Source organism: Sander vitreus, chromosome 18 (assembly GCF_031162955.1).
Source record: "Sander vitreus isolate 19-12246 chromosome 18, sanVit1, whole genome shotgun sequence".
Lineage (NCBI taxonomy): Eukaryota > Metazoa > Chordata > Actinopteri > Perciformes > Percidae > Sander > Sander vitreus.
Genome location: NC_135872.1, coordinates 18604334 through 18626683, shown reverse-complemented (window position 1 = coordinate 18626683; position 22350 = coordinate 18604334). Strand labels below are relative to the sequence as shown.

At 43.4% G+C, this 22350-nt stretch overlaps 1 protein-coding gene across 1 annotated transcript; it reads right to left on the bottom strand.

Moving 5' to 3' along the window:
- Positions 1 to 1820: 1820 nt before the first annotated feature.
- naa30 (N-alpha-acetyltransferase 30, NatC catalytic subunit) lies at positions 1821 to 6942 on the bottom strand. The gene is made up of 4 exons (XM_078274088.1): positions 5864 to 6942; positions 4946 to 5069; positions 4552 to 4607; positions 1821 to 2089 (listed from the first exon to the last, which is right to left on the bottom strand). Exons 1-4 carry the CDS (start codon positions 6722 to 6724, stop codon positions 1952 to 1954), a joined length of 1179 nt encoding a protein of 392 aa, XP_078130214.1. The 5' UTR covers positions 6725 to 6942; the 3' UTR covers positions 1821 to 1951.
- Between the last annotated feature and the right edge of the window lie 15408 nt (positions 6943 to 22350).

Below are 22350 nucleotides of genomic sequence, written 5' to 3'. Positions count from 1 at the left end.
CTTTGAAAAAGAAAAAAAAACGGTTGAAGCAAACATTCTTTGCCATAATAAGTGTGGACTGGAACATGTTGGAGATCTTAAAACGTTAGCGAGGTTGGTTGTGTATCGAGTTAGGGCACCTGGGAAGTGCATTGTGGACTCAGCCGGCTTATGAGCAGCGTGAGGTTATACAGGTGTATATTAGAAGATCTAAACAAACTGAAAACGAACAAAAGAATAAAATATAATATGCTAAGAATACTTGTCTATTTTCCTTTTTTTTTTATCAAGAGATACATACACACACACACACACACACACACACACACACACACACACACACACACACACACACACACACACACACACACACACACACACACACACACACACACACACACACACACACACACACACACACACACACACACACACACCATACTTAAACAGCATTCCAGCATATATAACACTTTGCCTCTGGTCTGGTGCCGAGGCTGCCGTGTGACGCCTGTTAGCGGGCTCGTCACTGCAGTTGTGGCTGAGAGCGCTGATGGATCGAGTGGCACTTGCAACAAGGAGAAACAGACGAATAATCTAAAAAAAAAAAAAAAGGAGTAAACTGAGACGGCTAGGACACATTTGACCACACCATCATTGGCAAGGAGTTTCTTTAAAAGAGTCAATGTTCTCCTTTTTTGGGGAATTTTGCAGCAGCTGGCAGTGCACTCGGGGGGAGGGGGACAAGTTCTGATCTGCAATAATAGGAAGAAAAGAAATTCAAGTCCTCGCCCATACTGTCAGGGTTTTATGGTGAGAGATTTAGTGAAGGACACTGAAGCAAGAAAGGTGGCAGATCCACCAGCTGGGCTTAGTTCAGGTGCTAATGGAGTGATGTGTTTTCGATCACCTGCTCTGCGCCAATATGCTTACACCGAACACAGGAAGGGGTTTCGGAGGGGTTAGCCTCAGACTGGGTTAATCAACACACACTCTTCACTCTTTCCCCCGCACTCACATTAAAATAAATGCATGCATATCTTTACAGGCTTCAGTCCTGGAGGCTGAGGCAGGTGATGGAAACAGCAGCAGGGGAGCTGCTGCGCCACTCGACAGGATTGGAAACACAAACATACAAACAGTACGCACAATTCCAACCAAGCATGACCTCGCACAGTCACTTGGTCACAGTGAAACCACCCACGCCACGTACACATGCACACAAAAACAAGCCAAAAAACAAAAACAAATGATAAGAACATGAGGCGTTACAAACACACAGTCATACTATAGCTTTTTCCCGTCCCCACGCCCAACTCACAAGGTTAAAAAAAGAAACACAAAAATAAACAAATATTTTTCTTCCCAGTCTGTTTTTTTTTTTTTTTTACTGCCCCGCTTCCTTGTTTCACGTCTTGTTGGTTTTCATTAAGTCGTTTTTTCCCCCTGTGTTCTGCAGGAGGATTTAGTGTGGTGCCGTGTCCTCTGGGGTTTCGGACGCACGTTCTCACTTAAGCTGCCTCACACCTAACGTCCCGGTTCAATGTGGGCCCACCCTCACTCGCTCGCTCGCTCGCTCCCCCCCACTCCTCATCACAGACAGTATCAGGGGCACCTTCATGAGAACATCAGGTGGGATGTCAGTTCATTTCTGCCTAAACAACAGTTGTTTAGAGGCCAAGGACAAAAAGAGGGTGTGTTTGCGTGTCTATGCATCCCTATATGCATACTCCTTATGTTTGTACACAGAGGTGTGTGTGTGTGTGTGTGTGTGTGTATATGTCTGTCTGTATATATATATATATATATATATATATATATATATATATATATATATATATATATATATATATATATATATATATATATATATAAAAGAGTGAAATGACCAGGGCAGAGCTGAGACTGTCAAGCCGATAGTGTACAAAGTGAACAGCACCCGCTGTCCGTCTTCCCTCGTCCCCTCTTCTTTCCTCTAGCGGAGCCACAGTTTGAGCCGCAGCGCGTCCACTCCGTTTAGGTAGTATCTGAACAGCCGCTTGTCTCTGACAAAACCCAAGTTCTCGTACAGCTTCAGGGCTGATTTGTTGGTGATTTCAGTCTCCAATACAACCTGGGGACACACAGATGGCCATGTCAGTGCGCTGTTTCATACATGAGTTGGCTGACTGATCCTTGTAGCATGGTATAAAAGATATAGTTGCATTATATTTGGTGCTTGTGGAATGTTTGTGGACCCGAACAGCAGTTTTGCATGTTTAGCCTATTAAGAGGAAAATGTAAACATCATTGGAAATTAACCGGTTCGCAAATTAGTTTTGCTAATTGTTTTAGTACATGGTTACAAAAAGTATGCAAAGCCAGTAAATTAGCTTTAAGGCACGAGACATCTTAGATGCTGTTGATGGTCAAGAATTGCTTCAATGAGTAAGCTAGCAGCTGATGAAGTTGTTGAAATACATCTTTGTCTGAGCTAAGCTAGCTATTTCCCACTGCTTCCAGGAGCAAAAACGTGTCATGGAGAAGACATTTAGACTGAAAAGCACAGTAAACAGCACAATAACATTAACGGGGGCTCCGTCCCAGTGAGACAGAATGCACAATTACTAGTATTCAATACTATACAACTAGCATAGCATATACTAGTCAATATCTATTATCTAGTGGGCATAATAAAACCAATAGTGTAAAAAAAAGTGATTCAATACTGTGCAATGGAAAAACATGATAGCATCAAGAGGGGTTGAGTATTTTTCATAAATATATATTATATATAAGTGTACACAAGTTGCTCCTTTACCAGCAGCTATTAGTTTCTAGTCATTGTACTAATACAGTGACCTTCAGTTACATATATTGTCAAAGAAATGTTATTACATATTGCAGTTGCAAGAAGGGATAGTTAAAGCTATAGTGCGTAGTTTCTGTCGCCTCTATGAGGATTTCTAAGTAACGATAACAACGCTGTGGGTGCGTCCACATGACGCAAGCCTTCGGTGATCGCGACATATTAAAGCGATTTTAACTAACTTACTATCAGAACTATAATATCTAGAATCTGCGCCCCACTGTTTATTTTCTGGTGGAGCGGTAAGTCCGCCGGCTGAGCCACGCTAATCAGCACGAGTGAATTTTAAATCCCTAACGTTAATTACAAAGGAGTTCGCAGTCCCTTTTCCACGCATCTGACATCTGATGGGCTGTGCTTCTTTGGGACAGTCACCCAGCCTCCCTGGCTTCCTGGCTGCTGTGAGGGGACGGGAGCTAACATTACATTAGGTAAGCCCGCAACCATTAACCAGCTAATTTCCCTGGTGTGGAGCTGCACCTCGGACAGGACACGGAGGTAAAAAAACAACAACAACAGAGGAGGTAATTATCTTGCATTTGAAATGTCCTCTTTGTCTCCAAAGCTGAATGTTGCTGTTGTCCTTTCTCAGCGGCGACGTAAAACGCATCACTTGAGCTTCTGCGCGCGAAAGTCACCGGACTACACCATTTTGTAAATGCAGCCATACTGAGAAATACAGAGAGTTTTGTGGAGCTGGTAGTCTTAATAAGCTTTGTATCAACTCATCTGGCAATGGCTTGAATGTAACGGACGTTATAAAATAGACGTATAAAAAAGATTGACGTATAAACTAGTTGCTCCCACAGCTTTAATAGCTTTGTTTGTGCTGATGTATATCTGATATTCAAGTTGTAAAGGTTTGCTGTCGACAGGCATTGCATTCACAAGCCGGTAGTCCGAAATATTTGCCTATGGGCGTTTGAGAGCACCGACAAAGCCGCAAACTAATGGGGCCTGGAGGATACGTATGGCATGCTGGCAGGAGTGTGAAGTAATGCATTTTTTTCAGGGCTAAGGAAACCTGTAAAACCATCAGTACCTGTATGTCAAGCTATAACTTGATAATTGACATGTCAAATGTTGGGATCCATACAAAACAATGCATGCTGCCTGATACACAGGCACCGGAGCTGAAAAAAAAAAAAAAAAATGCAGCTTGCAACACAGTTACAGTGTTAAAAGTTTAATACAGAATCTCATTTCCACCTCAAACATCTGCCAAGTAGTCTTTACTAGAGGGAAGATACTGAAAGGCTCAGAGCAGCTGAAATTCTAACCAAGGTTGCCAGCAAACTTTGATAAGTGAAAGCTGGCAAAGAAAACTGGTCCTTGAAATACTACTAGCAATTTATTTTATTTTGGTTTGTGCTCACACAAAAGCTTTGGTGTTGGGCTAACACCAAACTAAAACCAAGAACCAAATGTACACAAATGGTTCATTTCTCTGTGTGTTGTAATGTATTAACCGTATTTTCGAGGGAGTTTGGGTTTATTCCTCTTTTTCTGTACAATTTGGTTAGGCAAATGCAAGACTGTCCTCAAGTCTACTGCATACTTTAGCATTGTGAGTGAATACACTAGAACACAGCTTATGAATATGTGCCAATGCCAGGCTCAAAGCCTGTGCATGTTTGCACCATCCCATACGTGTGTTTAACCCTTTTCTCAGAAACTTCAATATTCTCTGAAAATGCCTGGTTGGAAAAATGATGTATGTATCTTACCTCATCACAGTCACCCTCCACCATGGCATAGATGGCCTTCTTCACCAGATTAGTACCTATGACAAAAGAGTATCAGTCAGTGATGGCACGCAAAAAAATACAATCTTTTAATAAAATAAAATCTTTTTATAAAATTCCAATTGACTTTCTATTTGCCTGGCTTGATGTCTGGTAGTATAAGAAAGGCAAAAGGTAAACAATGCCACTAAAGGTTAAAGTATAGTGTTACAAATCCACTCCAACTTATCTAAATACTGCATTTGCATTAAGAGATTTGGTTGCCAAAGTATGCATAAAAAAACCCGCTGTTGCACAACTCGGTCTCGGCTCCACATTTTGAAAGGACAGACTTTCGTGTTTATTCTTTTTGTGACACCCAGAGTCCAGATCTCACCGATGCTTTTCCTTCTGTGTTTTGAGTCCACGGCCAGCATGGCGATGTAGCCACGACGGAACATCTTCTTGTGCATGTCAAGCTTACATACGATGGCTCCGACACACTCCTGCTCCACCATGGCCTGTGACAGACACACAACAGTTAGGTCCTCTGTGTGTCTACTGGGGTGGTTGCTGAAAGCCTAGCAACAGTTCCTGTCATCTCTGAGCTGACCTCTGACCTTTATTTCATGGCACTTCCTCTTATGTTATATGCGTCGTTCCAGACAAACAGGAACTGGGACGTTTACAACCTAGAGGCTCAAAGGATATTCAAAGAAAGGAGTGTTGTTTGTCAAAGTAGAAATCAATGACTGGACACTGCAGGTGCAAGAGGAAACACCTACCGACAGCACATTACTCTCTACTTAAACTGGAAAGTAAGGGTTTTAAACCTTTGCTTGCTGCTACATTCCTGTACATATGACTGGACAAAAATACCCTTACATTAGTGATGAACTATAAGGGATAGTGCCATGTCAGTTCAACTTTTCTTGATTTGACAGCTATTAATTCCGAATGAAATTAAATAAACTAACAAGGATCAAGGCTTTGTGATAGAAAAGTGGGTATTGAAGCTACCAACGGATACAATACAATTTCCAAACCAATGTGCTGTCATTGACAAATTCAAATTACGCTGTGTGTGTGTGTGTGTGTGTGTGTGTGTCAGCACGACGTTTGGCTGCCTTTCGGACACAAAGCCACAAGCACGAAGTCACACCTTGCCCCAATAATGATATGCATCTGTAACCAAAATCCATGGGCCAGGAGGGTAGCTCACTTAAAGCACACTTTATTTTGACTTGATAAACAAAGTTAAAGAGTGAATACAAGTATTTTCTTTACATTGTGATGGTTTCAGTGTCACACTCACCAGAAAGCAGAGCTGCGGCCAGTTGTGGATGAAGTACCTGTAGGTGTAAATTGAATAAGGCTCAGACAAGTCCTTGGTGATCAGTCTCATGATCCACGGCATTTGGAGCTCGGACTCATAGCGGACATAGCGAATGCCGTGGCTGTCCTCTTCCGCTCGGCCGGGAGAGCTGCTGAGGTCGAGCCGGGCCAGCTCCGCGGCGGGCGGCTGCTGCGGGTCAGCGAGGCTCTCCTCTCCGCCGGGCCCGGCATCCGGCGGCTCGATGCTGGGCGGTCTCGGTGGCTCCGTGAGGTCAAACCCCTCTTTCCCTTCGTCCCCGGGGTGGCTGTAGGCCGCCTCAGTTCTTGTAAAACCCGTCATCCCGTTCATGCTATTGTTAACTAGGGGAGAGTGACTGCCGTTTTTGGAGAAGGGGCTGTGGCCTTCATGTTGGCAATGCTCACTATTGTGTCTAGCGGCTGGAGCCTCCTCATTGCTGCAGCTGCTGCTGCTACTGCTGTCACAGTTGTCCACGGACGGTCTCGGATTGTCAGGCCGGTTTCCTGTATGTTGGTGGCTGTCAACGTCCTCTAAGGGGCAGGCCAAGCCGTTTAGCTGCTGCTCTCGGGCTTGCATTTTGAGGTGCAGCGCCGCCGGGCTAGCTCGCGCTAGCATGCTTTTTTGCTTCTTATTAACCGACCTATTGACTTCGCTTACCGGCTCCGACGTCTTCCCTGTACCGGCGGTTACACAGTCCTCCCTGTGACAAGCCGGCTCTCCGTCTTCCACCGCCGGCTCCGCGCTCCCAGCCCCGGGGAACGGAGGAATTTCAGCCGGGGATGAAGGCAGTGCGCTACTAGGCCCAGGCGGCACTGTGGCCATCCCACCGCATTAAGGTGGAGATTCACGCTTGGAAAACGTTGAACACAAGCTCATCCACAAGGCGAAGGGATATACAATCAATATACAAGTTAGTTCACCGAATATAGCATAAATCCAAGGATTTTGAGGCGATCACGTATCCGCTGGCGACGTTTGTCGCTGCTTTCTCCTCGATTTCCCTGCTGCCGGAAAGTGCTGTCGCAGCAAACGCCATTGCAACAGCAGACAGAGGCGTTTTACGACAGTGGTGTAACGCATGACAGATGCTGTTTTTTTTTTTTTTCTTCCCCCGACACCAGGGCAAATTAGATAATGTAATGTGCTTACCACTTACATAAAGTCATTTCCTCTCTTTAGTCGTTTTAGTTTTATTGACTTTTATTTATTATTTGCATTTTCACTGTATTTTATTAACAGAACATACGAAGCAAGGACGTGAACACAATCTCTAACAGTCAGTCAGTAAATTATTGACAAAAGGAGGTACATCATGACTTTCAATTCTTCTGAAAGATAGTTTATTTTGCTTTTCCTTGTATAGGCCTAGCCTACTTATTACAACTTTATGTAATCGGACCGTAGCCTACTATTTGAATGTGTAGCCTAGCCTGGTAGGCTATATGCTGGAACACTATAAATTGTGAAATTGTCTCAATGAAAGTATGAACGCGATTTAGTAAGTTGTACTGAAAGGTTCACAACCTTGTAAATCCAAGAGCGGTTGACTTGTCTCTTACCAGCAGAGGACGCCAAGTTGAGGATTTATTTGGATAGGCCTATATTATTTCCCCCCCACACCCCTTTTTCTAGTTTCTCCATTAGATGTCGCCAGTAGATACATTTCGTTGGCCTTTTCTTACCTGTTTGCTTCACTCTAGTACGTACAAGTTTGTTTTGAGGTAGCCTATACGTTTATCTCGAGTAATATTCATGTTGTGAGACTTAATACTTTCACTCCACTACTTTCTGGAGGGAAATATAATATTGTACTTTTCACTTCACTACTTTCTGTATCTCACTGTAGACAAGTACATTATGTATATAACACAAACCACAGTAGTCATGCCATTTAAAACCATGCTTTGCATTTTCCTGTTAATTTCAGCACAACTAGACAGTGAGTGAACGGAGACTGAAATAACTGCACCCAAGTGTTAACAAGGTTTCTGACTAAATCACTGCAGCAACACAAGTTTCTTTTCCCACGTTATGGGCACAGCATGTATTTTATTTTGAATTAAGTTAAAACAACAAATACAAATTTACATGCTTAGTGTTTTAAAGTCTTAAATTCTGACACACACACACACACACACACACACACACACACACACACACACACACACACACACACACACACACACACGCCTACTTGCTTAGTACATGCTGTGTGGTTTTGACCTTGGATGATGGACTCAGTGAACAACAGAGAGCAGTGATGGATTCTGGGAAGGAGGAATCTTCACTTAGGCTCCAGCTGCAAGTCCTCAAGTCTCCAGCTGCCCTAAAAATGTTTATAATCTCTGAAGCAAGAATGGATTTTCTACTGAAAGATCATATTTTAGAATGCTATAATCATCATAACATATCTGTTCTTCAAAAGATCCATTTCAGAAATGAGTTATCAATTAAACCGTCCATTACAATCTGAATGTATTTATTTCAGACTAAAAATGTTCGTAGCATGGTAGCCAAAGACAATACGCTACTAGTATGTTGTTAATAATTTTCAAGTTTTTTAAATAAAACTCCATTTAATGTGAGATGTCTCTCAATACTCAATGCTGGTTTTCACCTAAACAGAAGAGGAAATAAGAAGTACTTTTCTGTTGATGTTATTCAACAATGCATGAGGTTTAGAAAAGAGAACCCCCCTGCCCTCTCAGCGCTGACCTTAAAAAGAAAACTGAAACATGAAAAAAACATATAGAAACAAAAAAAATAGTAATAATTTATCAGGGATATGTCTTTCTGTGCAACTAACCACACACTGTGCCTACTTGTCCCCGCAATATTGGGAGCTTTACTGTAAATGGAAAAAAAGGAGAGAATGTATGGTGAATATTTGGGATTTTCGTATTAGTCTATAGCTGTTTAATACTTAGGGCCATACAATAAACAAAAAGAAAAGTAAACTTTCATCAAATACATTTTTCAAAGTATGCAACTCAAGTCAGACTTGACCAATAACCTCAAAGACTGAGACAGCACACTAATCCAAGTTTATCTGCAGGGTGGTGTAGCCTCTGGTAAAAGATGCAGAGGGTCGCTGGTTCAAGTCTCAGCATGGACCAGGTACGGAGTGTGGACTGGTAGCTTGAGAGGTGTCCGTTTGCCTCCTGGGCACTGCCGAGGTGCCCCTGAGGAACGTTTCGAACCAACTACTCGGGGCGCCATCCTGTGAGGCAGCCCCCTCTCTCTGACATCTCTGTCTGCCTGTTTGTGCATGTGTGTATTTGGGCCTGTGTAAAAAAAAAAAATATATATATATATTTATATAACAACAGAGTGAAAAATTTGAATTTCCCCTTGCAGGATTATCAAAGTATACCTTCCTTCGTCTTCTAGGTGGCAGTGTTGCTCTATTGTGTCCTAGTGGAGGTGGATTCGGAAAATACATTGTGGAAAATAACATTGTGTGAACTTCAAAAGTCCAATAGTACTGCAGTATTTCCTATACAAAGTAAGAAAATAATATGCCATATATAGATAGATAGATAGATATATCCTACATGCAGCTATTATGAACACGTGTGTGCTTGATGTGTGGAAAGAGAGAGTCATATTTTGTTTGTATGTTACAGAGAAAGAGACGGAGAGACAGACAGGGAGAGAGACGGCCCTTTGAAAGCTAAGCCTTGGGGCTGAGAACTCTCTGAAGAGCTGGAATCAGACATGCACAATCAGTTCCCCTCTTCAAATCTCCTTTACAGGCCTATCTACTTGAACAGGCTTCTCTTAATTACTTTCTCTATCACTTAGCGAGCTGTGCCTGGGACTAGGAGCAGCAGCGTCTTGCCAAAGACACTTGGCTGGTTTGAACCCATATTTATATATCTTCTTTCTTACAATCCTGTCCCGTACCTTCCTTTTCTTCTCCCTCCTCCTCCTGCTTTCATTCTACGCTGCTCTTGTCTCCCCATCCTCTCTGTACCCTTCTCCAAATATCTCCAGGGCATCAGTTGCGTCATGTGACTGGTGTGCTTGTGATTACAGCAGTTGGCAACCTACTCATCTATGAGGAAGAATCCAAAATATCTCATAAAACAACAGCATGTAAAGTAGTATACGGTCAGTATACAGCTCAGGGCAACCCAGGCTGACAATGACACCCAAACACCCTTCTCCTACAACACTCTCTCCGTCTTTCTGTGCATCTGAACCGGTCTCAGGGGCTGGAGGCCAAGCTTTTTCTCCCCTCTCTCCTACTCCTGCCTGTCACGTTGGCTCGCTCCCCTTACTCTGCTCAATTCTCTGTGTCCTCCTCCTCCTTCTGGTTTTTCTGTCTGGCGTCTGGTCCACTAGAGCTGTATTTAATTAGTTTCTGTTGGGTTAATTAGGGGCTAAAGTTAGGGGGTCGAACCAGAACAAAAGCGGGTCAGGCTGGACGGATGCAGGTGCTCCGGTGTGGTTGCCAGATTCCACCGTTCAGATTAGGATGGCTGTACATTGTCTGGAGTATTGTGGAGAGAGAGAGAGAGAGAGAGAGAGAGAGAGAGAGAGAGAGAGAGAGAGAGAGAGAGAGAGAGCCTGGTGAATCGCAGTGGAGGAGGTTTTTTCACCACATATGGGGTCCTTATACGGCATCATGCTGGCATCATTGTGCATATTATCTGATACATTTCAACATCTATCCTTTGGATTTTCTCACAAGACACCGCTTTATATTCATATGATTTCAGCGTACCTTCGTCCTCTCATATTACACTGGCACACATCACACAGAGCTGATCTAATGTATGGTGTGTGCAAGTGATGTCTTTGCCAGTCTGTTACAAGGTGCTGTGTTGTATGTTCGCTCTCATATCGCCCCTAGCACTCAGTGCCTTTTTTTCATCTACGAGTGGCACTTTCCTTTTTGCACTGTTGTTTGGCTGTGTAGAATGAGAAACGTGAGGAGGACATCAAATGAACAATCAAGGCAAGTGAAGTGCACATAAAATGGGCAATTCAAGCCTGTGAAGTGTACATCAGTTGCTTAAATGCAGTGATCATGTAAATGAAACGAATGAAAACAGTAGATATGAGTGTAGAAAAGCTTCAGGCAGCAGCACATTGAAGGTTACCTGTTTAAATGTACTTTTGGCATGTATTTACAATTATGAAAGATATTAAAGTGGCCAACTGGAGCTTTTTATTAATAGATGTACATGACAGGCTTATGTGTAACTTTGCTTGTAGAGAAGAGCCGAAAGAGACACAATTTGACCTTTTCTTCTGTCCTGTGGAGATGAAGAGGGAGCAGATGAACTGATATGAGAGGAGAGAGAGGAGGGAGGAGGGAGAGGAGAGGAGAGAGAGAGGGCATCTCTGGCATGGTTGGAGCCCCTCAGTGTGTGAGGGTCCTGGGGCCCTTTAGACAGGCGCCAGCCCAGCAGGGAGGCAGAGACAATCACGCAGCACCAGATTCAATGCACAGAGATGGAGGGATGGAGGGAGATGAGGAGACGTGGAGGGGAGGATTGAGGGGGGTGGATGCTGGGACAAAGTGCACAGTTGACAAAAGTGGAGGACACGACAAGGAGAAGAGCAGACATGTCCAGGTGGAGATGGAAAGAGCTGGCGAATAAAAGAGATGAGTTGAAAAGAGATTGGATGGAGAGAGAGAGAGAGAGAGAGAGAGAGAGAGAGAGAGAGAGAGAGAGGGAGAAAACCACAGCGTAGATCAAGAAGAGGTGAGAGGAGACGGAGTAAAAGGAAGAAGGAGAAAGCTAGAGAGAGATAGCATATATTCCCTCTGTAACAGTCTTTATCACCAGCCCAGATCGTGGCGTATGAACAGTGATCCAAGTCAACCATCTGCTGAGGCTAGATAAGCCTGGGAGAGCTGGGTATTGAGCTGTCACTCAGGGAGGAGCGCAGAAAAAGAAAGAGAGGAGGGGAGAGAGAAACAGAAGAGAAATAAAGACGGAACGGAAGAGCGATCGAGAAGCAGGGATGAAGGGAGGGGTCTGCGCAAGGTAGGAAAATTCAAAGGAGAAGATTTGTGCAGACTGGAGAGCATCCGTCTTGTAAAGACTTAGCGTCAAATCAACGTCCAGCCCTGTCCTGCCTAATCTTAAAATAATCCTTCAGCTAATGAGAAGAACAATAAAATGAGGCTGTTTATTGGTTTTTATTTCTGTCAACCCCCCCCCCACACACACACACACACAAATATACACACACACTCTTGCACAAACACACACATCCACTCAGATCATCACTCCTAATCATGCTGCTGATGACATGAAGCTGTTTGTTGTTCATTTTCTGTCTCACACATATTCATGCACGTCCCCGGTTATAAGTACAAAGTCAGGCCGTTTACTGTTTTCATTTTCCTCAAATAACTCTATAATTCACAAGGCACACACACACACACACACACACACACACACACACACACACACACACACACACACACACACACACACACACACACTGGCACAACCAGTGTGTGTGGGGGGTTGTCTCGGTTGATTAGACACCTGTACTGTTGTTGAGGATCCCCAGAGTGGAAGATGGTTTCCTAGTTGATTAAGCCTATATATGCAGGTGATTAAGTTAAATCCCCCTCTTAACCACTCACTGCATAACTATGAATGACATTATTAGCCTGTATGTGTGAGAGAAAGAAAGAGAAAGTTTAACATTCGATATTGGGTGATTTGTGTCATCCCAATTTTGTATTTTTAAGATCCAATACATTCAATCCAGCACATCCAATCCCAGCTCTACATTTTTGGATCATGTGTGTTTGTGTTTATAGTGTGATACGGTGGTAGTACGGGGGCATGAATTAAGGCCGGGAGGGGGGTCAGGCCCGGGAGTGGGGGTTAGGAGGGGATTAGCTGAGGCCGGTTGGATCATTTTACAGCCAAAGGACCCCCTCCTCACCCTCTGCAGTCTCCTGGACAATGAGGATTAAACTCCTCTTGTTCCTCAACTCCGAAAAACGGCAGGACGACAAAGACACTATTCCTCCTGGGTCTCCTGGCTGTGGCTGGGAGCTGAGCTGAGCTGAGCCGAGGAGGGAGGGAAGGAGGGAAGGAGTAGAGAGGAGGAGGAGGGAGGCAGGAGGAGGCAGGGGGTCCATCATCAAATTAATCCTTTCACAGTTTCCTCTGGGTGCAAAGTGAGATATGAGGCAGACATGTCTAATGAAACGCTACAGTCATCTAAGGGCGCAGCGATAAAAGCATATATTAAACTAATGGAGCTCGTCATTAGTGCCTCTATTAAGCGGATCGAGAGGGTTGTGCTCTCTGGTGATCTGCACGGAAGATTAATCAATACCAATAAAACGCCACCTTCCCACATTCTCCCATTTCAGTGCTTGTACAGTAGTTAACATATTTTAATATTTAAGTACACTCACCCATAATCCTCAAGGTTGAAACTATGACTCGGTTTCTATTTGTAGTTTACATTAAAGGAATAGTTTGACATTTGGGAAATATGTCTCTTTAGTTTCTTGCCAAGACTTAGATAAGAAGATTGATACTTCACTCATGTTTGTAGTAAATGTGAAGCTACAGCCAGGAGTCATTAGCTTAGCTTAGCATAAAGACTGGAAACAAAACAGCTAGGCGGACTCTGTCTAAAGGTGACTTGTACCTTGTTTGAGGTGTAAAAGTGAGACATTTGGGTGTTACAGAAGAGTTTGAGCTGGACTACCACATTGTGTCGCTTTTACACTTCACTTTTGGTGAGCTTTGAATTTGAGGTGCTGGTAGGCAGATTTTGGACAGAGCCCGGCTAGCTGTTTCCCCTGTTTCCAGCATATATGCTAAGTTTAGCTAACTAGCTGCTGGCTGTAGCTTCAGAACTTCATCTTTACCAATATGCGATCAGTTATCTCATCTCCAAATGTTAAACTATTCTTTTAATTAGTGAGCTTTAGGCTGACTTTGTTACCATCAGACAGAGCCAGGTTAGCTGTTTGTCTTTATGCTAAGCATCACCTAGGCTATTTCCCAAACTATTCCTTCAAAATTGCATTTTAGCGGCAACAATGTATCACTTGGGCACTTTGTGAACAAAAAGTGCCCCGAGCTTAGTGAATTGAAAGATAAATCCTGTGTAAAAGCTCAGTGTTGAGCAGTGTGAGATCATAGCCTGAGGCGTGATGATTAAAGACCCCTATGTGGCGAAGTGTCCACCCTAACATGCTAGTGGGCTAGAGTTTCAGGCTTAGGGAAGGAGACGGATTTGGTTTCCCTCAATGTTTGCAATTACAATTACTGTAACAAATACTGTTGCTTATAGGGAAAGAGGACAAAAAGTACATTTTTGATGTCGTGATGCTGAGGATCAAAATTACTGGTCAACATCCAAGTGAGAGGGACAATAAAAGAGGAAGACAAAAGAAACAGAAGTCCACTGGTTTTAATCTGAGAGAGAGAAAAAAAACGAGGGAGTCAATATAAGAACGTAAAGAGAGGAGAGAAAGAGAGAACCGAGGAGGAGGGCGACGAGCACAACAGAACCAGGGGGAGTTAGAGGAGAGAGGAGAGCAGAGGAGGGGCCTTTCATACAAAAAAGCCTCTCTTTTACTTATAGAAGGAAAAAAAAGAGCAGAAGAAAAGCTTCTTCTCGCCTCCCGGACGCAGTGTCAAACCCAATCAGTGTCTGGTCTGGCAGCGCTGCTCGTCTCCCAGGCACCGGCTCACAATGGAGGCGAGCCTCGGCCGCCACACCTCTCACTTCCAATCTGCATCCTCAAGGGCAGGTCTGAGAGAAGGGGGCTGCGGCGAGGGACAACAATGCACCTCAAATGTTCAAATTCTCATAACAAAGAACAAGTAAAAGTAAAACACTCCTCAAGTAGCTTTTTTCTTAGTTCATGTTGATTTGGACAGTTAATATCAGTTTTTATTGTGAAGAAGTGTGGATTAGGATCAACGACTGGGTGTAGGTATGGGTTATTGTTCTTAAAGATTTCCAACGCAGGTGGAAAGAATGGGACTTAGTGTCAGGGTGCATGTATGTAAAGCCAAACACAAACATGGATAAACTGCTCGACGATTACAACGACCAACAATCCCTGAGCTGTGAAGTCCCGCGCTAATAAACGTGAGCAACAAGGCTTGATCCTTAAAAACCTCGCCACTCAATGTCTATCTTGAATAGACACCCCCCTAAATCGCATTGTTGAGCAAATCCTGTATTAAAAGGAAAGAGTTACTCTGCATTTATACTCCTGAAGACTTTAGTTAAGCCAGTGCCTCTGCCACTCTGCAGCGCGGGCTTCATCCAGCCTGAGTAAATCCGTCTCTCAATGGCGATTGGCTGAAGGCGAAGGGGCCATCTTTTTCACACGCTTCCTCACTTGCCCCCCCCACTCCCTCTCAGCTAGTGTTTACCCGTCACCAAACAATGGCTGGTTACTGGCAATTAAACAGCATTTTCCGATGAATCCGTGGCACTGGTCTAATGGCATTACTGTTGGATGATTCAATCCTTGAATAGTCAACAGGATTTTGCCTCTCACCAGGAAAATACTGCTTCATCGAATTACCCGTATTACATAGATTTACCCAAAGCTTATGATTCAGGGTTCACAGATTACTGCTCTTCTAAAGATGGCGGGAGAAAGGAGTGATAGGCCAGGAGAGTGATGACTCCAACGCTTTAAAGCCGGGCGCTGCTTTCACTGGCCCACTCTTCCCCCAAAAGACTAATGCAAACCAAAGATTTACCTACAAACCTTTGCAGATTTAGAGAGATTATTAATTCACGTGAATGCAAAGACTTCTGTTCTTTTATTGTCTTTTGCTTTTCTGACTTTAATATTAGGTGATGCTTGAAGGATGGCTTACACATTTACAGTCCCTCACACACACACACACGCACACGCGCACGCGCACACACGCGCACACCCGCACACACACACACACACACACACACACACACACACACACACACACACACACACACACACACACACACACACACACACACACATTCACAGATGCACACACAAACAAATATAGGAGCCAAACTGCACATTGTGCCCTTTGACCTTCCATGGGTCGAGTCGGCCTGGGCAGCATGGGGAACCAGGAAGACCGGCCAAGTCCATTATCTCACAATGAAGGGCTAATTACTGGGCCTGCAAGCCTCAAATCACACGGCAGCAGACTGCCTGTCTCTGTCCTCCGCTCACCCAACATCTTAATTGCTCTTTTATTCTCTCTCTGTTTTCGCCGTGCCTCTCTCCCCGACTCGCTCCTTCTCTCGCCTTAGCCATTTCACACATAAAAGCAGGATGCTAATTGCCTGCTATGGAAATATTGGGCCTGTGATTAGCCAGGCAGAGGGTTTGGCTGGCCTGTGTTTTTCCCTGTCTGTATGAGGGAGTGTCGAGCCAGCACGCCGGGCGTAAAAATCGGAAACTGCGGTTGTCGGCGGTGAAAGGAAATTCATTTTTCTGTCATTCACATGCGGAGCAGGGTTGAAAGTGTCATTGTGCTCCAGTGGCAATTTGTCAGACTGCTATGTTGGCAAAATGTTGATAGAAAATCCGCTTGAACAAAATTACAGGAAAATTAGTTCAGTTTCTTTTAGGCAGAGTTGGTGTGTTGTTATCATTAGCACTGACAGACTAATTATTTTACCCCCTTATAGTTTAAATATGTGGCCCACCAGTCTGGACTACTAACTGTCAACCGAAGTTAACAAAGAAAAAACAAACAGTGTGATCAAATGCACAAAACAGGTTGGTGCACATGACTGGTTGATGAATTTATTATCCAGGTATTGGGTTTTTAACTATGACGACTAATTTATCCAAAAGCCTCATTATGTTCTCCTCCCTGACCCTGACTTATTATCTCAATACATAATTATCTAACAAGACAACAAGGGTTAGTCTTAATGGACTCCATCTTGAGATGCATATACATATAAAAATGAGACACAGTGGGGGAATGTGCTTTAGCTTCTGCCCTCTAACCTGCTTGCTTTCTGAAGAATTTCTACTCTTACAAAAGATATTTTTTCACTTTTAATGGCGACATGGCTAACTTAAGCCATCTCTGACTTTATTCTCTTCTTTTATCAGGAGAAGTAAAAACAATCCTCTCAAAAAAGTTATGCATTTACTGTACTTTGAAATTGTTACCAATGAAACAAGCAAAGCAAGCCACTTCATTTCTATAGAACATTTCTATATAGTTACAAAGTGTTTCACAGAAAGAAAAGATGGGAAGGAGGGCAATAGAAGAGACAGAAGACAACATATAAAGTCAAGAGAAAGCCACACAAAAAAATGTGTTTGCTGATTTGGCATCTCTGACACTTAGCAGATGCAATCTTTTCCCCTCTGCTGATTCTTTTCTATTATAATGCCTCCTTTGTAACCATGGGCTCTTTTTCCTACACTTCAGATGTTAGCAGGATAGTTTAGTAACTTTTCTTCATTCAGAGTCACCTGCCATTTGACCTCAGCCTTGTCCCAGTACCACACCAAAGCTTTTTGAAAACCTTGGCGGATACTGAAATGCCCTTTTAAGAAACGTTCTCTTCCCCCGAGTGCTTTGTCCAAGATGTTGGAAAAGATGGAGAAGGGAAAGAGCCTGGTTTTCCCAACGATGGGAGCTGTGGAGTGTTTGGGCAGCGCAGTGGTTGGTTAGTGGGGAGGTTTGGGGGCCAAGAGGGGTGCAGGTCGGCTGTTCAAAGGCTGGCTTTTTGCATTGTTGGTCAGTTGGGGATTAAGGTCCTCTGTGAAGTAGAATAGCCCCTCTAATTAAAAGGGATAAGAAGGCAGAAAAATAGCGAGAGGCACGGGAGGAAGCAAAGAGAGCGGGAGAGGGGAGAGCAAATTTGCAGAGAAAGAAAGAAAAGAATAACTGTTTTCAGTGTCACTCCTGCAGCCAGGCCCATCGATTCAGACTGGATTAACTTAACACTCCTCCTCCCTATTTCTCTCTGTCACTCTCTCCCACAATCTCTGTCTGTCATTATTTCTATCTGGCAAGTTCCAAACTTCAATCTCCACATGCTCGTTATTCTCTTGAAAGTACAGTTAAACAATGCATTCAAAGCATTTAGATGGAGCTAAAAAAAAAAAAGCTACATATATGTTTTGGGGGTAATCTCTTTACAAAACCTTGAATGGTGGCATCTACAGACATCTAAGTTCTTTCAAAAATACTTTTCAGTTCTTCTCAGCGAAAGCCAGAAGCTAAAACCAGACAAGTTTTCATTCTGTTGCAGATTTGTGGAAAGTGAAATTGTATGTAGGTGACATTCTGCTGGATGAACTCAGCTACTTGCTACTTGCACCAGTGTGTGTATGTCGGTGTGTGTGTGTGTGTGTGTGTGTGTGTGTGTGTGTGTGTGTGTGTGTGTGTGTGTGTGTGTGTGTGCTCCTAAGTATTTGCCGTCATCAGAATGTGAATAGAGGGGCTGTGTGCTGTGCCCCAGATGCTGGCTGACAGTAGGTGGGCTGTTTGCCGTGGGGATGCCAGGTTGTGTTTTTGTTTGGCCCTCCTCTGTCCCGCCTGCCTCCCTCCCCTCGCCCGGTGGGGGGTCCAGGGCTCCCGGGGCCAGTCCCTGCTGACCAATACCCAGGTATGAGGCCTCTCAGTTTGGCTAACACTAGCCGCAGGCCGCGGGAGGTTAACGAGGTACCAGCAGGGACAAGACATTCAACCCTCCCATGGGCAAACCACAAGTGGTGGATGTATCTCAATGAAGGGCATGAATATGATATGATGTAGGCCATGTGGTCGAGGGTGCAAAGGGGGTTAAATGGTAAAGATACTGCAGGTGCAATATTTTTAGCAAAGTGTCTCTCAGCTGACCAGATGAAATTCTTTAGGCACAGTCACACCAGCATTTAAAATGAGAACATTTTGCAGCACAAGTTTTATTTAATTCTCCTCTGCTGGACACTAAAACACCATGGCTTTTAGACTGTTGTGAGACAGAAATTGAAGAAAGTAGATTAAACAGTAAATAAAGAGTGTTACAGTAACTTCTTGTTTCTTGAATGTCTTAGATGGCTCCAGGCTTTTTTAATTCATTTTTGGCCTTTATTTTGACAGGACAGCTGAAGACATGAAAGGGGGGAGAGAGAGAGGGAATGACATGCAGCAAAGGGCTGCAGGTCGGAGTCAAACCCGGGGCCGCTGCGTCGAGGAGCAAACCTCTATATATGGGCACCAGCTCTACCAACTGAGCTATCGAATGAAATGATTTCTGGGAACAAAATGCCAGGAGGGAGTGAAAGGCACAGTACTGACAAATAAAGAAAAAGTTTGAAGAGTTTTTGTGACTGACTAGTGTTAGCATGTTAGCTAACATTTCTGCTGCTGAAAAGATGTACAGCTCTGAGAACACAATAGCTAGGGGAAGTAAACAGCCCAGTACAGTGAAAATAGGCAAGAGCTTGGAGAGCTATTATGAGTCGCACAATTATTTAGCAAAGTTATATTTAGGCACCTGAACTACTTAGTTAAGAAAAACATTGTGGTTGAAATCAGCGTTACTTCACTTCTGGTTACGCATGTAACGCTAAACGTGACAAAGCTCTGTTTGTTTCAGAAATGTAAAACTCTTATACTTTGTCACTCCCGTAACAATGAATACGGCCACTAGAGGTCGCTGCAACAATAAACGTTGATATGAGTCATAATTGCTGCTTAAACAAATAACCTATAGGAGCGTTTTTCGGGGGGAGGACAATCTCGACTAGCATGTTCCCGCCATGCTAGCGTGTGCCCTGCAACTAGTCTCCACGCCAACAAGTCTCTAGCATCATCTTATTTCACAGTGCCACTTTCTGGTGTGAGCAGGCCTTCAAACTGACATTTTGAAAAAATGCCAGCCAGCTATGTCTGTGTTGTTTTTGTCAGAAACACCTGCTGTCTGTAGACTCGTCAGTAGTTCAATATCCAAGGACGCTCGCTTTGGTTTGTTGTAGAATCATCAATAGGCTACATATCGCTTCCCTCGCTATGCCTATCAATAAATCTATCACTGTGAGTTCTACAGTGCAGATGGCAAAAAGCAAGCAGTCATAATGTCCAATATAGTTCACTGTGTGTGTGTGCATGCGTGCGTGTGTGTGTGTGTGTGTGTGTGTGTGTGTGTGTGTGTGTGTGTGTGTGTGTGTGTGTGTAACAGATGGGGTTGGTTGTGTGGGCCAAGTCATTGATTTGACCTTTAGATGGACAGCTGAAGTGAACTGAAATGGTTGGTGAAAAAAAAAAAAAAATTAATTATTAAATAACAATAATATTGAGCACTAATATTAAAAGATGGATGAATAGATACAATTAAAAAGTTTGCGTTTTGCAAGACCCCAACTTCATGCAAAGTAGGAAACTAAACGACCGAAATGCCCCTTTAAAAATGTTGACTATAAAAGGGTTATGGAAATGGGTTATGGACAAATCAAAGACCTAGGCTATAGGCTATAATAATGAAGGTAAACGTAATCAATAAATACGGCATAAGTATTGTATTCCAAATATCAATTTAGAAGACTATTTAAGAGATAAAATCCCAGAGCTACAAATGATTCTATGAGTAATGTTGTCATTTATGGCATGTAGGCTAACTATAAGCAAACAAAAGGCTGGAGGAGAGAGGAGACTTCACCTCATGCCAGCCATATTATCCAGCACACTGTGTGAGAGAAAGAGTAGTCCTATCTCAGTCCCACGATTCTTAGCCTTCAATTCGTCTCCCTAACAGCAGGAGAAACCGTGACTTCGTCAATTTGCCCGGAGACAGGGGGAGGGCATATTGCCACAGACATTAACAAGCGACTTCACCTTTTTACAACCACGGCACCGTTTAGCTGAAACGCTCCCCAGGGCTATTAGATATTTTCCGATGAATTATATATCAGAGCTGAAGATGAAAGGACTCTGTGCGAGCCAAGAACATAGCTGTGGGACAACAAGCGGACCAGATAGGCTACTTAGGCCCGGTTAGGCTGTTTGTTTTAGTATGATCGCTCAGGGAAAATGGGAAAACTCCACTTACAGTAAAACACTTTTAGACCACAAATGACCAAAATCAAATCGCGATATTAACAACATACCAATTTTATCTTCATTTTATCTTAATAATCTTTATCGACACTGACTTTATGTAATTGCACTAAATCACAAACAATGAGTCATACTGTCAGAAGCGCTCTGTACAGTTGAGTCCAGCTAGTCCTTAGTTAAAAAGTATTGATTTTAGTCTTGTCTAACAAGCCAGTATAGCCTAACAGTCTGTTCATCTGGCATGTACACTCCTAATTAGTTCTCTAACCTGCTTACTTGTTTGGGAGCATCAATCAAAACCTTCAGCCGGGGCTGCTGGGGCCAAAGTGTTGTCAAAACGGAAGGAAACCAGTTTCAAAAAAGTTTATTTTTTTAAAAATCACGCACATCCACCTGGAGTTCACATGGACCCAAACTGAAGGGGTGTTTAAGGTGGGGGTGACAGAGAGTGGTATACACAGTAAGCCTCACATTATTTTTGGTTCATGGTTTAACCCAGAAAATGTGATAAGCAACACATCATTTAGGCTGCTGTTTTTTGTAAAAGAGAAAAAGAAGAACATAGAATTGGTGGTGGTGGTGGTGGTGTAGCTACAGCTTTACGGGCCACCATTTTTCCCCCTTAAATCTCGTTACACAGAATCTAACCGTGACAGATCCCCGGGAAGTTATTTTCACCTCTCGCTACAAAACAGTGCTTCCGTTTTTCTTACTCAGCTTATTTTGACAATTAAGTCTGCAAGCTGCAGCTTAAAACGTCCAATTCTAACTATGAGCGCGGGGCTATGTTATATAGCCTATTTTTCTTCTCTTTTTTTATTGATGTGATCGGCATTTCAGCTCCATTGCAGGTGGTCGGCTCTGATTGGTTGCTCTCGGTCAATGCACCACACCTATAGGCTATTGGCACCTCTAGAGCTGTACATACTGGGTCTCCTGCTGGAAATAAAATGTAGACGTAGAGCTTTATTATTAATCTGTAATGTTTTAATTTGTTTTCAAATGAGAAAGAAATGGCAGCACAAAATAGTGCTTTGGAGTTGATGTTGCCACCATCAGCTGGCCACTTTACTCCAGCTGCTGCATCCTTTCACACCTCTGCACATCATATTTTCTATCATTTCCATTGGCTGCAAAAATCCTCGCAGTCTCTCTCTCCCTCAATAAATACTGAGCATCTCGTAGTATCATCCGCATCCAACAAGCTTACCCGGGAGGAAACTAATCCAAGCCGCTTGATATAACCACTCTGCCGGGAAAGGCGTTTAGAAAAAGAGCTCTTAAAAAGCAACTGAAGTAAGTGACGTATTTCACTTTCACTGTTAGAGCAGGCTAAGTAATATTTTAGTTCCAATTTATGTAAGTGAGAAGTTTTTTTTTTTCTGTTAGTCTCCGGTGAGTGCGATGGAAATGCAG

Coding starts and splice junctions, on each gene's coding strand:
- naa30 (XM_078274088.1), bottom strand. CDS start 6,724: ATGGCCACAGTGCCGCCTGGGCCTAGTAGCGCACTGCCTTCATCCCCG. Junction 5,070..5,863: donor GGCCGCAGCTCTGCTTTCTG/GTGAGTGTGACA, acceptor TGTCTGTCACAG/GCCATGGTGGAGCAGGAGTG. Junction 4,608..4,945: donor ACACAGAAGGAAAAGCATCG/GTGAGATCTGGA, acceptor CTTTTGTCATAG/GTACTAATCTGGTGAAGAAG.